The sequence below is a fragment of the Drosophila persimilis genome, unplaced genomic scaffold (assembly GCF_003286085.1).
Source record: "Drosophila persimilis strain 14011-0111.01,24,50 unplaced genomic scaffold, DperRS2 tig00000477-arrow-pilon, whole genome shotgun sequence".
Lineage (NCBI taxonomy): Eukaryota > Metazoa > Arthropoda > Insecta > Diptera > Drosophilidae > Drosophila > Drosophila persimilis.
The window spans coordinates 2,824,218-2,839,093 of record NW_020825313.1 but is presented as its reverse complement, the minus strand read 5'-3'; the positions used below and the strand labels follow the sequence as shown (position 1 = coordinate 2,839,093).

The 14,876-nt window shown below is 42.0% G+C and overlaps 1 protein-coding gene across 1 annotated transcript; it reads right to left on the bottom strand.

The window, feature by feature from the left end:
- Positions 1-11,576: 11,576 nt before the first annotated feature.
- On the bottom strand, positions 11,577-14,872 carry LOC6603522 (eukaryotic translation initiation factor 5). Its single transcript, XM_002028465.2, has 3 exons — positions 14,173-14,872; positions 12,612-13,088; positions 11,577-12,538 (listed from the first exon to the last, which is right to left on the bottom strand). Exons 1-3 carry the CDS (start codon positions 14,383-14,385, stop codon positions 11,810-11,812), a joined length of 1,419 nt encoding a protein of 472 aa, XP_002028501.1. The 5' UTR covers positions 14,386-14,872; the 3' UTR covers positions 11,577-11,809.
- Between the last annotated feature and the right edge of the window lie 4 nt (positions 14,873-14,876).

Here is a 14,876-nt window from a genome sequence, read left to right as displayed (position 1 = left end):
GATTTTCGTACTTTGCGGGGGTGGAAGGGGGTGTGGCGAAATTTTAAAATAAACTCGTGAAGGTCCGATATCTCAGGAGTGTGGATCAAAAATTTGGTTGGTCTAGCTCTTATAGTCTCTGAGATCTAGGCGCTAATGTTTTACGTTAAGCAAAGCCGGCTATGCTACGTGTGTGTTAGAGAGAGACAGGGCGAGAAAAAATGAAATTGTTTTCTTGATGCTGGCTATAATAATAATACGATCCAATTCAGATTCTGCAGTCTAAAAGATATGGTCATTCTCTACGATTCTGCGTTTTTGGTTTTCTCGTATCTTTAAAAATGTGGATGCCACAGATTTTCGTCCTTTGTAGGGGCGGAAGTGGGCGGGGCGAAGTTTTGAAATATTTTTGTAGCAGTGACATATCACAGAAGTCTGGATCCAAAACATCGTTGCTCTAGCTCTTATAGTCTTTGAGCATTAGGCGCTGAAGGGGACGGACAGACAGACAGGGCTCAATCGACTCGACTATTGATGCTGATCAAGAATATATATTTTTTATGGAGTCTCCGACTCCGATTCCTTCTGGACGTTACACACATCCATTTTCACCACAAATCTAATACACCCCAATACTCATTTTGAGTATCGGGTAAAAAAATACCACTACAATTACTTATTACTAATTATTAGAAAGGTGTGTTAGGATTAATAAGAGGAAGATAATTAGTGTTGCATATGATATGGTAGAGGGAATTATAATCCAAGCATAAGACCCTAAACGGTTCATGCAAGGAATAATTCGATCTACAAAGTGGAAGGAACAACGGTATAAAATTTCTAGTAAGTCACTGACTAATCTCCGGCGATCTAAACTTGTAAAATACCTCATTCACGAGGAATCTCACAACTTCCTTTGCTGTGGCCTTGGTCATGGTCTTCAAGAACGTTAACTTCGAGAACTGGTCAACTACTATAAATATCCACGCCTGCCCGTTCTTTGATCGCGGATATTTGCCCAAAAAATCAATATACAGTTTTTGGAACGGGCGATCGGTGCCCACCTCTTGCCCCATCCCGACCTGCATCCGATAATTCTGCGCTGTCGACTCCTTGCACACGGTACACTGTCGGATATAATCTCGCACCTCTAATGCCATGTTCCGCCAGTAAAACTGCCTACGCAATAAATGAAAGGTTTTCGCGATTCCTCCGTGCGCTGTCTTCTCATCCAAATGGTCTTTGCCTATCAGCGCGGCCCTCAGCGAACTCGGAACCCACAATTTCCAGACGGAACCCTCCAGTTGATTGTCAAATCGCTAAAAGCGCATGCGCTTAAATATCATGCCATCAAAAATCTGGAAGTCAGGTAAGCGTTCCTTGTTCTCTGTGATTGCCTTCCTTAACTCCTGATATTCCTCAGATTCAAACTCCACCGTTTCGAAACCCAGGAACCACTCGGATCCACATCCACCTCTTCAATACTGCGCGACAATATATCTGTCACTACATAGTCCACTCCTTTCTGGTGTTCTATGCCGAAATCGAAGGCGTGCGTGCAGTTGAAGGGACCAACGAGAAAAGCGACCATCCAGATTCTTCATGGTCATGAGCCATTTGAGACTGGCGTGGTCAGTAATGACTGAAAACGGCACCAGCTCTACGTAACTTTAGGATCGCCATGAGGGCTGCCAGACACTCTTTCTCTGTCACCGAGTAGTTTTTTGGTGGCAATTTAGTTTGGCAGAGAAAAACGCTATAGGCCTCTCGTTCTGCTCGTCATCCCGTTGGAAGAGTACGGCTCCTACCCCATAATGTGAAGCGTTGCATTGTATATAGAAGTGTCGCTTGAAATCTGCGTGTAGGACTGGTGCCGAGGTGAGTGCAGCTTTTAACTCCCCCATGGCTTGTTTTGCCTCTTCCGTTAATCTAAATTTCCCTTTTCCCGACTTTTTCAGGGCGTCTGTCAGCGGAACGGCTATCTCAGCATAGATCTTCATAAAGCGCCGATACCAGCCCGCAGTTCCCACGAAGCTACGCAATTCTCCGACAGATCGCGGCTCGGGGATGTGTAAAATGGCCGACACACGATCCGGATCCATCTTCAGCGCTCCTGCTCCCACTATAAATCCCAGGTATTTACTGTTTTTATAGCAAAAATGAGGTTTACTCAGCCCTATCGTTAGATTCGCTTCTCGTAGACGCTCGGCAACCTGTCGCAGAATCTTCACGTGCGTTTCGAAGTCCTCAGCTATACTCAACAAGTCGCCTAGATACGCATAGACCTTGTCGACCAGTCTACATACGCGTTGTGCAGCGTTGCAGAGGCCAAAGGGCATCAAACGGAACTGGTACAGAGGCCGTCCCGGTACCGTGAACGCAGTATATCCTCAACTCGGCTCGTCCAGCTCGATTTGGCAAAAAGCGAATTTTAAATCGACGCTGGAGACGCTGGTAAGCGTCCTTGATCGTTACTTTGTTGAGCTTTCGGGCATCGAGACAGAAATGATTTTTGCCCGGCCTTCGCACCACCGTGCTACGGTTGCTCCACGGACTATCACTGTACTCGATGTCTCCCAAAGCCAACATATTGTCCACCTCCCCACACACCACTTCCTGCATCGCTGGCGACTTCCTTCTCCACTAACTAAATTTTGTGGGTCTCTCTCGACGTCCTCCCTAGGCCTACGGCTTCGAAAGTCAGAAACTCTGCCTTCACCTGATACAAGGCTACCTTTTGCTATTCTGACAACTCCCATTCTTCCTGCACTATCTCCTTCTCCGGGCCTTCCACATAGTGAGCGACTTGATCAGCCAGCACTTCTTTCACTAATCTGTGAGATGCCCCTACCGGACCTTCTCCCATCACCTCAGGAGCCAATGAGAATACCCGCCAAAAGTCTACCCCCAAGTAAATTTCCTGTTACAAGAAAGCGCATACGAAAAACAATCTTTGTACATCTCCCTTGTATTTCACCAGTAATTCCACTCGGCCAACGATTGCGCGATTTTCCCCAATTCGCTACCTTCACTATAGAAGAATATCGATGAGCCTCCACGCCCAGCTTCTCTAGGAATTCCTGACCATTTCGCCCTAGCATGCTGTGTGTAGCGCCCGAATCCAACAGGCCTCGCACGGACTCGCCCATTATAGAGATTTCTGCGAAAACTCTCAGGTCTTTCTTGCAACAGCGCTTTACTGAAGCAATCCCCTGCCTCCTCATAGTTCGCCTTTGCTTAAACCGGGATCTCGCCTTTCTCACCCGCACCGACAGTGCTCGCATACCATCCACTCGTAGTTCAGAAAATATTATATTTGGGTTTCTAAGTAATTTCTTAACCGCTTTTCATATGATAAATTCCTTAATCTAGAATGCAAATTACGTCTATCTAATTAATTATTCTTCTCTCCTACTTTCTTTGCGAAGAGTTCGTGTGCTCCCAGTATCATACTCTAAGGGCTCGCGCACACTGTAGCTGAAAGCGGAGCTGAAAGCGGAGCTGATAGCTGATTTATAAGCTCTGAAAAAACAAACACACTACACCGGTGCAAGTGCGCACACTGCAGACTGAGCTGAGCTGAAAGCTGAAAAAGCTCGCTGAAATCAGCTCAGCTTAGTTTGATCGATCAAGCATGTTTGTTTTTTCAGCAAGCTGATTGCTGATTTTGTTCAAGTGATTGGTTCATAAGTGATCGAAAATGGGCTGCAATACATTTTTAGGCGAAATTACGGTTAACCCAGCGCTGGGGAATAAGCGGGACTATTAAAAATATTTGAATAATAGTTTTATTTCTATAATTTCTGGAAGGCGATAAATTGGACAAAACAGTTTTATTATTTACCATTACCAATAAATATAATATACTATGTCCCAAAGTACAGTAAACGCTCGAAAGACATCACAATGTTTATTATTATACAAAATAAATAATAATTGAAAAATGTAATAATAATTCGTAAAATAAAAGTAATACGAATACAAACTCAACGGAAATATGGTTAAAATACACGCAATTTAAAAAAAACGAGGGGGAACGTTGTGAGTTGCTGCGGACACCGCAACTCTACAGTTATACCCGATACGCTCTCCTCCGGCAGATGCCGCAAATATTAAACGACACGACAAAGAGTGCGTGCCAGAGTGACAGAAAATCAGTCTGAGCGTGACGTCGGGCGCTGCGTAGCCACTGCAAATTGATTTCTTGCTTTTGGCTATACAAATTATCCGATCTGATCCAGATTCAGCAACCGGATATATATGGTCATTCTCTATGATTCTGGGTTTTTAGCTTTCTCGAATCTGCAATATTGTGGATGCAACAGATTTTCGTCCTTTGTGTGGGCGGAAGGGGGTGGGCGAAATTTTGAGATATACGTTTTATAGTGAGATCTAACAGAAGTGCCGATACCAAATTTGGTTACTCTAGCCTTAATAGTCTCTGAGATTTGTGGATGCCCCAGATTTTCGTACTTTGCGGGGGTGGAAGGGGGTGTGGCGAAATTTTAAAATAAACTCGTGAAGGTCCGATATCTCAGGAGTGTGGATCAAAAATTTGGTTGGTCTAGCTCTTATAGTCTCTGAGATCTAGGCGCTAATGTTTTACGTTAAGCAAAGCCGCCTATGCTACGTGTGTGTTAGAGAGAGACAGGGCGAGAAAAAATGAAATTGTTTTCTTGATGCTGGCTATAATAATAATACGATCCAATTCAGATTCTGCAGTCTAAAAGATATGGTCATTCTCTACGATTCTGCGTTTTTGGTTTTCTCGTATCTTTAAAAATGTGGATGCCACAGATTTTCGTCCTTTGTAGGGGCGGAAGTGGGCGGGGCGAAGTTTTGAAATATTTTTGTAGCAGTGACATATCACAGAAGTCTGGATCCAAAACATCGTTGCTCTAGCTCTTATAGTCTTTGAGCATTAGGCGCTGAAGGGGACGGACAGACAGACAGGGCTCAATCGACTCGACTATTGATGCTGATCAAGAATATATATTTTTTATGGAGTCTCCGACTCCGATTCCTTCTGGACGTTACACACATCCATTTTCACCACAAATCTAATACACCCCAATACTCATTTTGAGTATCGGGTAAAAAAATACCACTACAATTACTTATTACTAATTATTAGAAAGGTGTGTTAGGATTAATAAGAGGAAGATAATTAGTGTTGCATATGATATGGTAGAGGGAATTATAATCCAAGCATAAGACCCTAAACGGTTCATGCAAGGAATAATTCGATCTACAAAGTGGAAGGAACAACGGTATAAAATTTCTAGTAAGTCACTGACTAATCTCCGGCGATCTAAACTTGTAAAATACCTCATTCACGAGGAATCTCACAACTTCCTTTGCTGTGGCCTTGGTCATGGTCTTCAAGAACGTTAACTTCGAGAACTGGTCAACTACTATAAATATCCACGCCTGCCCGTTCTTTGATCGCGGATATTTGCCCAAAAAATCAATATACAGTTTTTGGAACGGGCGATCGGTGCCCACCTCTTGCCCCATCCCGACCTGCATCCGATAATTCTGCGCTGTCGACTCCTTGCACACGGTACACTGTCGGATATAATCTCGCACCTCTAATGCCATGTTCCGCCAGTAAAACTGCCTACGCAATAAATGAAAGGTTTTCGCGATTCCTCCGTGCGCTGTCTTCTCATCCAAATGGTCTTTGTCTATCAGCGCGGCCCTCAGCGAACTCGGAACCCACAATTTCCAGACGGAACCCTCCAGTTGATTGTCAAATCGCTAAAAGCGCATGCGCTTAAATATCATGCCATCAAAAATCTGGAAGTCAGGTAAGCGTTCCTTGTTCTCTGTGATTGCCTTCCTTAACTCCTGATATTCCTCAGATTCAAACTCCACCGTTTCGAAACCCAGGAACCACTCGGATCCACATCCACCTCTTCAATACTGCGCGACAATATATCTGTCACTACATAGTCCACTCCTTTCTGGTGTTCTATGCCGAAATCGAAGGCGTGCGTGCAGTTGAAGGGACCAACGAGCAAAGCGACCATCCAGATTCTTCATGGTCATGAGCCATTTGAGACTGGCGTGGTCAGTAATGACTGAAAACGGCACCAGCTCTACGTAACTTTAGGATCGCCATGAGGGCTGCCAGACACTCTTTCTCTGTCACCGAGTAGTTTTTTGGTGGCAATTTAGTTTGGCAGAGAAAAACGCTATAGGCCTCTCGTTCTGCTCGTCATCCCGTTGGAAGAGTACGGCTCCTACCCCATAATGTGAAGCGTTGCATTGTATATAGAAGTGTCGCTTGAAATCTGCGTGTAGGACTGGTGCCGAGGTGAGTGCAGCTTTTAACTCCCCCATGGCTTGTTTTGCCTCTTCCGTTAATCTAAATTTCCCTTTTCCCGACTTTTTCAGGGCGTCTGTCAGCGGAACGGCTATCTCAGCATAGATCTTCATAAAGCGCCGATACCAGCCCGCAGTTCCCACGAAGCTACGCAATTCTCCGACAGATCGCGGCTCGGGGATGTGTAAAATGGCCGACACACGATCCGGATCCATCTTCAGCGCTCCTGCTCCCACTATAAATCCCAGGTATTTAATGTTTTTATAGCAAAAATGAGGTTTACTCAGCCCTATCGTTAGATTCGCTTCTCGTAGACGCTCGGCAACCTGTCGCAGAATCTTCACGTGCGTTTCGAAGTCCTCAGCTATACTCAACAAGTCGCCTAGATACGCATAGACCTTGTCGACCAGTCTACATACGCGTTGTGCAGCGTTGCAGAGGCCAAAGGGCATCAAACGGAACTGGTACAGAGGCCGTCCCGGTACCGTGAACGCAGTATATCCTCAACTCGGCTCGTCCAGCTCGATTTGGCAAAAAGCGAATTTTAAATCGACGCTGGAGACGCTGGTAAGCGTCCTTGATCGTTACTTTGTTGAGCTTTCGGGCATCGAGACAGAAATGATTTTTGCCCGGCCTTCGCACCACCGTGCTACGGTTGCTCCACGGACTATCACTGTACTCGATGTCTCCCAAAGCCAACATATTGTCCACCTCCCCACACACCACTTCCTGCATCGCTGGCGACTTCCTTCTCCACTAACTAAATTTTGTGGGTCTCTCTCGACGTCCTCCCTAGGCCTACGGCTTCGAAAGTCAGAAACTCTGCCTTCACCTGATACAAGGCTACCTTTTGCTATTCTGACAACTCCCATTCTTCCTGCACTATCTCCTTCTCCGGGCCTTCCACATAGTGAGCGACTTGATCAGCCAGCACTTCTTTCACTAATCTGTGAGATGCCCCTACCGGACCTTCTCCCATCACCTCAGGAGCCAATGAGAATACCCGCCAAAAGTCTACCCCCAAGTAAATTTCCTGTTACAAGAAAGCGCATACGAAAAACAATCTTTGTACATCTCCCTTGTATTTCACCAGTAATTCCACTCGGCCAACGATTGCGCGATTTTCCCCAATTCGCTACCTTCACTATAGAAGAATATCGATGAGCCTCCACGCCCAGCTTCTCTAGGAATTCCTGACCATTTCGCCCTAGCATGCTGTGTGTAGCGCCCGAATCCAACAGGCCTCGCACGGACTCGCCCATTATAGAGATTTCTGCGAAAACTCTCAGGTCTTTCTTGCAACAGCGCTTTACTGAAGCAATCCCCTGCCTCCTCATAGTTCGCCTTTGCTTAAACCGGGATCTCGCCTTTCTCACCCGCACCGACAGTGCTCGCATACCATCCACTCGTAGTTCAGAAAATATTATATTTGGGTTTCTAAGTAATTTCTTAACCGCTTTTCATATGATAAATTCCTTAATCTAGAATGCAAATTACGTCTATCTAATTAATTATTCTTCTCTCCTACTTTCTTTGCGAAGAGTTCGTGTGCTCCCAGTATCATACTCTAAGGGCTCGCGCACACTGTAGCTGAAAGCGGAGCTGAAAGCGGAGCTGATAGCTGATTTATAAGCTCTGAAAAAACAAACACACTACACCGGTGCAAGTGCGCACACTGCAGACTGAGCTGAGCTGAAAGCTGAAAAAGCTCGCTGAAATCAGCTCAGCTTAGTTTGATCGATCAAGCATGTTTGTTTTTTCAGCAAGCTGATTGCTGATTTTGTTCAAGTGATTGGTTCATAAGTGATCGAAAATGGGCTGCAATACATTTTTAAGCGAAATTACGGTTAACCCAGCGCTGGGGAATAAGCGGGACTATTAAAAATATTTGAATAATAGTTTTATTTCTATAATTTCTGGAAGGCGATAAATTGGACAAAACAGTTTTATTATTTACCATTACCAATAAATATAATATACTATGTCCCAAAGTACAGTAAACGCTCGAAAGACATCACAATGTTTATTATTATACAAAATAAATAATAATTGAAAAATGTAATAATAATTCGTAAAATAAAAGTAATACGAATACAAACTCAACGGAAATATGGTTAAAATACACGCAATTTAAAAAAAACGAGGGGGAACGTTGTGAGTTGCTGCGGACACCGCAACTCTACAGTTATACCCGATACGCTCTCCTCCGGCAGACGCCGCTAATATTAAACGACACGACAAAGAATGCGTGCGAGAGAGACAGAAAATAAGTCTGTGCGTGACGTCGGGCGCTGCGTAGCCAATGCAAATTGATTTGTTCCTTTTGGCTACAAAAATTATCTGATCTGATCCAAATTCAGCAACCGGATAGATATAGTCATTCTCTATGATTCTGCGTTTTTAGTTTTCTCGAATCTGCAATATTGTGGATGCAACAGATTTTCGTCCTTTGTGGGGCGGAAGGGGGTGGGGCTAAATTCTGAGATATACGTTTTATAGTGACATCTTAAAGGAGTGTGTGTACCAAATTTGGTTACTCTAGCCTTAATAGTCTCTGAGATTTGTGGTTGCCCCAGATTTTCGTCCTTTGCGGGGGCGGAAGGGGGTGTGGCGAAATTTGGACACGAAACGGTCAAGGTCCGATATCACAGGAGTGTGGATACCAAATTTGGTTGCTCTAGCTCTTATGGGTTCTGAGATCCTTGAACTCATATTTTGCAATTGGCAAAACCGACCATGAAACCTGTGTGTTAGAGTGAGACAGAGCGAGAAAGAGTGAAATTGTTTTCGTGATTCTGGCTGTAATAATTATACGATCTGGTTCAGATGTTGCACTCTAGAAGATATAGTCATCTTCTACGATTCTGCGTTTTTATTTTTCTCGTATCGTCGAAATTGTGGATGCCACAGATTTTCGCCCTTTGTGGGGGCGGAAGTGGGCGGGGCAAAGTTTTGAAATATTTTTGGAGCAGTGACATATCACAGAAGTCTGGATCCAAAACATCGTTGCTCTAGCTCCTGTAGTCTTTGAGCATTAGGCGCTGAAGGGGACGGACAGACGGACAGACGGACAGACGGACGGACGGACAGACAGACATGGCTCAATCGACTCGGCTATTGATGCTGATCAAGAATATATATACTTTATGGGGTCGGAAACGATTCCTTCTGGACGTTACACACATACACTTTTACCACAAATCTAATATACCCCAATACTCATTTTGAGTATCGGGTATAAAAAACGAAGAAATCTCCCGTCTGGCTACTGTACGTGAAGTAATAATTCATTAACAATATAACAATAATAATTATAATGATATCTATTGATGCCACTTAAGGAGATAGACAAAGGGAGGCAATGGCTTTCAGCAATCAGATCAGTTGTCAATGTACGCACCTGCAAGCTGATTCTGCCTGAGAAAAGCTCTCAGATCAGCTGAGCTTTCAGCTCTGATTTCAGCGTCGATTTCAGCTCCGCTTTCAGCTATAGTGTGCGCGAGCCCTTAAGCCTATGCAGCCGATCAGCTGTTGGCAGTTAGTTCTATAGGGAAATGTGTCGTTGTTTTTACATTTGCGGTCATTGATCTCGGGTACGGTAAGTTAGTTAAATCACTAATGAATGTAACAAAACAATAAAGGACAACACTCGAAACAAAATGACATTAAATGTGGAAGGTGTTTTGCAAGTGAATTGTGTTTTTTTTTGGTCAGCCATAAATCTATATATGTAGGTTCGTTGCGCTGCTAGGACCCCGCGATCGGGCTAGAATTGCCCTGGTACCATCGTTCGTCCTCTTGCCCACCGTCTCACGTCCCGCGCTTCTCGGCTCACACACACGCAACTGGAACGAACTCACTCGGAGAGGTTCACGTTGGACAGTCTTCTATGCAGTCGACATTCTCACGAACTCCAGTTTTCATCTCCACGAAACCTTCTGGCCCGGTTCCGGTGGGTGTATTCCGGACCGCCTATGGGCAAAAGCTTCCCTGGACTTCCGCTAGATGGCGCGTCGCCCTCAGCCCTGGCCAACTATCGCTCAGGTTGGACAACCCCCGATAATTTTAAGGGATTTCATTAAACATTAAATGGTCCTAAGTAAAATATTTTTCCCCACAATAAAAATGTATCTCTCTGAAGAAAAAAACGTTTTAAATCAACAAAGCTAATAAATCAATAATGAATTTTGAATATTGTTTTTATTGTACATTTTAACATGTAAGCTAACTAAAAAAATCTAAAATAAAAAGAAAGAAAATACATGTCTTGAAAAATAACGCCATGCAAAGCATTACATATATGTAGACTTAACCTTTGGTACATATTCATACATACATATGTACATACTTGAACAGGATGACGCACTCATGCGTGGTTTTAAAAACAGGTGATATTTTCGGTATCCTTCTCTATAAAATAATAAAAGCTTGGACATCTGACGCTGGCCTTTGCTTTTAGTGAAATACACTATAGAACAGCCAAAAATGTCTTAATATGAAAATTAATCATATTAATAATAATAATATTACAGATTCCTGGTCCAAACGACGAACAAACATTTCTTTGATTGTAAACTATTTTTGTTTTTAATTTTGTACCGCAATCAAAATTTTCTTATTCGTTCGATATGTTGTCGGTCCTACTGTTCTATATATATCAACCTTTCCTGTTTTTTGTATTCAATCCGCAGAGGCATCTGACGTACGTTACGTTATTACGAGGTAATAAAAGTAAAAAAAACATACCCTTATCCGAGATTGTGATTGATAACTTCAATCAAGAATCATATTTCTTAAAGGAGTCAATAACAAAGGAAAACATGACCGTTAACATACAAAAATAGCAAAAAATTTACTTTTGTCGATTTTAAAAGGTTTTCACGTCAAAGTTAATACGTTTTTATGTCTATTGGTTAAATTAGTTAACTTTCAATAAATTTAGAAAATATCGGGACAGAATTCTATGGAATTAATTTTTTAATTGTATTAACTATTAATGTTTTTCAGCCTGGTCACCACAAAAGTATACATTCATTGTTCTAGCTAATTTTCACCAACAAAAAAGATCACTGACTTAAATTGTCTATTTTAATGCGGAATCTAAATCGTTTTGATAAATTTTTGGTGTGAACACGCAGGGCCATAATATATATTATATAATTCAATTTTCAGAACTGCAAAGCCTGCTCGATTTCATTATACATTATTATATAGAAAACTATAAGATTTCCCCAAAAAAGGAAAACAAACAAAAATGTATAAACACAAATTTTTCAATTGGTTTCTATTGCATTCTGTTGAGTTTTTTATTTTGTGTATATATGCAGATGTAATTAAGTTCAATTAACTTATTTTTTTATAGCTGGTTAATTTATGCAATGCTTACAATCGAAATTTAGCAAAGCTGTAAATCAAAGGAAAGCAACATCGTATTACTTCAAAGTTTAGAACATTTCCGATTCCGTTTTAAAAAAAACATTGCAGGTGATGTTTTGAGGTTGTCTATATGTCGTCTATATCAATTTCATCTCCTTCCTCATCCTCCTGGGCTTTCTTACTAACGGCAACGCCAAGCCCACGTTCCAAGGATACGGCAACCTTTAATGGTTCAATGCGGGCCCGATCATCGTACTCAATCTCCACGTCAGAATCGCCAGCAGCATCATCATTATTTCCAGAGGAAGAATCTTCTTCTTCGGCATCTTTGAGCCACTGTACAAACGGCTTTACCTTCTCATGTATCTCGGTGGCAATTTTCTTGGAAACATGTCGTTTGCTCACTTTCTGTGCCCAGTCCAGAATCACTTTTTCATCGAGTATGTCCAAATCGTAAAAGATTTTGAAGATCCCGGCGACCTTGCTCATTAGCGTATTCGTATGTAGCTCGACAGTTTGCTCGATGCCGCCAATTAAATAGCGCTGTGCTTTTGGATTATTATGAGTAAAGCGAAGTAACAAGATGCGGTTTTTGCGAACGTCATTAATAATGTTCTCAGTGAACAAAAGCTCAGCGAGAACCAGCGGGGATTTGTTAACTATGTCCAATCGTTCGGCTTCGATCAGCAGCTCCTTGTGTACAGAAACATCCTCCAGCTCTCTTTTGTCACGCTTGTTTTTCACCAATTCATAAAAGATATCAATGCGTTCCTTTTCTGTCTTGTCGTAGTCCTCCGAAATTGTCATGCCCTTAGCACCATCGGTTAGATCTTGTAAGCGCGCGCGTATGGCCTCCTATATGGGTACATAAATTATGGATTCATTAATGGCAGCATTAGTTTGGTTTGAAGCAATTCATGTTTATTACCTTAGACACGTCGACGCTCCAGCCATCATCATCGTCTTCACCTATATTTTTCTCCGGAATGGCCGCGCTTATTTCAGCCTCCGTTTGGCTGGCCTGATTGGGGCCATTGCCGCCGTCCGACTCTCCGCCAGAATTGTTGGCTATTGAGTTGTTACACATGGAGCCATCAGAGTTTTCGTTCTTCTGTTTCTGCTTTTTCGAGCGTTTCCCTTCAGTGAGCGAGGAACCTTGAGCGGCTGGGTTAAGTGATGGTGGATTTTTCACAATGAATGTGTTCACTTTGTGGTTCACCTTAAGCAGACCATGGAAGCCGCATGCCTTGCAGGACTGCGAGATTGTCTGGTTCCTTGCTGATACGGTCAGATTAGTCTCTGGGTTATCGCATTCAGGGCACAAAACAAACTTTCGAATGAAGCCATCCAACAAATCCTGAAGCTTGTTGACGTCATGCGATCCATTAACAATAAACCGTTCATTCTATAAAAAGAGATTTTTTTAGTCATATTTAAATAGCATACAGCCTTCGAAAAAATATGCAGACAGCGACAAAAGAAAACCGTACTCTGAAATTTGTATACATTTGTGCTTTCCCTAGTCGGTGGTTTCCGAAAACGTTATTCTATTCGTCTAATTTTTATTTTGGGTTGTCACTAAATCATTTTCAAACAAATGTCCATAAGTATATTTCATATACTTGCAATCATATAGTTCTACGAGCCGTAATATTATTTACAAAACGTCATTAGCATCAGATGCTTTCTCACCAGGATTTTGAACCTGATCCTGAGGCTATTTCTTATAACAACACGATCTTTCCTTAACAAATAGCTAAGGATGAAAATCTGTGATATCCAGAATTTTGAAGATACGAGAAAACCGCAAACAGTATATTTTCGAAACTGTGGATGCCACAGATGTTGCGTCCTTTGTGGAGGCGAAAGGGAGCATAGCAAAATTTCGAAATAAACTTGATTCTGTGTGAGATGACAGAAACCTACAAACAAAATTTGGTTGATCTAGCTATTTTAGTCTCTGAGAACTTGGCTTTAAGCAAGACGGACAGACAGACATTGCTATATCGACTCGGCTATTGATGCTCATCAAGAATACATATAGTCTATGCGGTCGGAAAGTCTTCCTTCAGGCTGTTACACACATTCACTTTCACCACAATTTTAATAAACCCGTATACTGTTAGAGTATCGGGTACAAAACTATGCAACACCATATTCACGCTTCGAACCAAACCGACTTTTGATAGATTTAACAATTTGTAATACAAAATTTAATTGTGTAGTGTAATTAGATGAATAGAATAACATTTTCGAATACCACCGATTAGAGAAGGCAAAAATTCATGAAATTTCAGAGAGCGGCTTTTCTTAACGCTGGTGTGTGTAAAAATATGCAAATTAACATTTTTCTAATCTAACTGACAAATTAATAAAAATTAACATATTTCTCTAAAACTTTAGATAAATATACTCATTTTTTCCCCAAGACTGTATATAATCGAGATACACGTCCACTACAAATAGGACTCGAATAATTTTTTGCTTACCTTATGATCGAAAAGTGTTTGAGCGCCCAGCTCACAGCCAAAGTACTTTGTCGGATAGGTGGCCGGACGACCAATAGCGCGTGCAACTTCAGCCATATTAACCAAAACAGTCTTGATGCCGTTGCCTTTTCCTTCTACCTTTGCTTGAAGACGCGGCATTTTATATCGATAAAAGATATCTGTCACACTACGGTTAACGTTGACGGTGGCCATTTTGGAACTTTTTCGGAAAAAATATGTAAAGGCTAATGACCGTTTTTAAAAGCTTATTGTAATTGCTTGTGTTGTACGAGGACCGTCAAGGCAATTTGTTGGCTTTTTCTTTGGCTGTATAGTGATTTCTTTGCTTTTCGTTCCGTTTATAAAATTCTCATTTCTTTGTTTTATTTACGTGGCGGTGCACGTAAATACTTAAATGGGACTGAGTTGAGATCGTTATAGTCTCAGAACAGTTTGGCTTTCTGTGCCGTTTCTTGTGGCGCTTTACTGTCTTTTGGTTTTTAACGACTCGGAATGGAACATAAAGTCCTAGAGAGCTGAGTCTTCACTTGATTTTGAATTGGAGATTACGAATCAGCTTTTTCGCACCAACAATGATTTTGGGATGTGTATATTTTATTATTAATGTACGTTTTTTTCAGTATTCTCTGATTTTTTCCAGATTAATATATATACTGTAATTATTTTAGTATATATTTAAATGT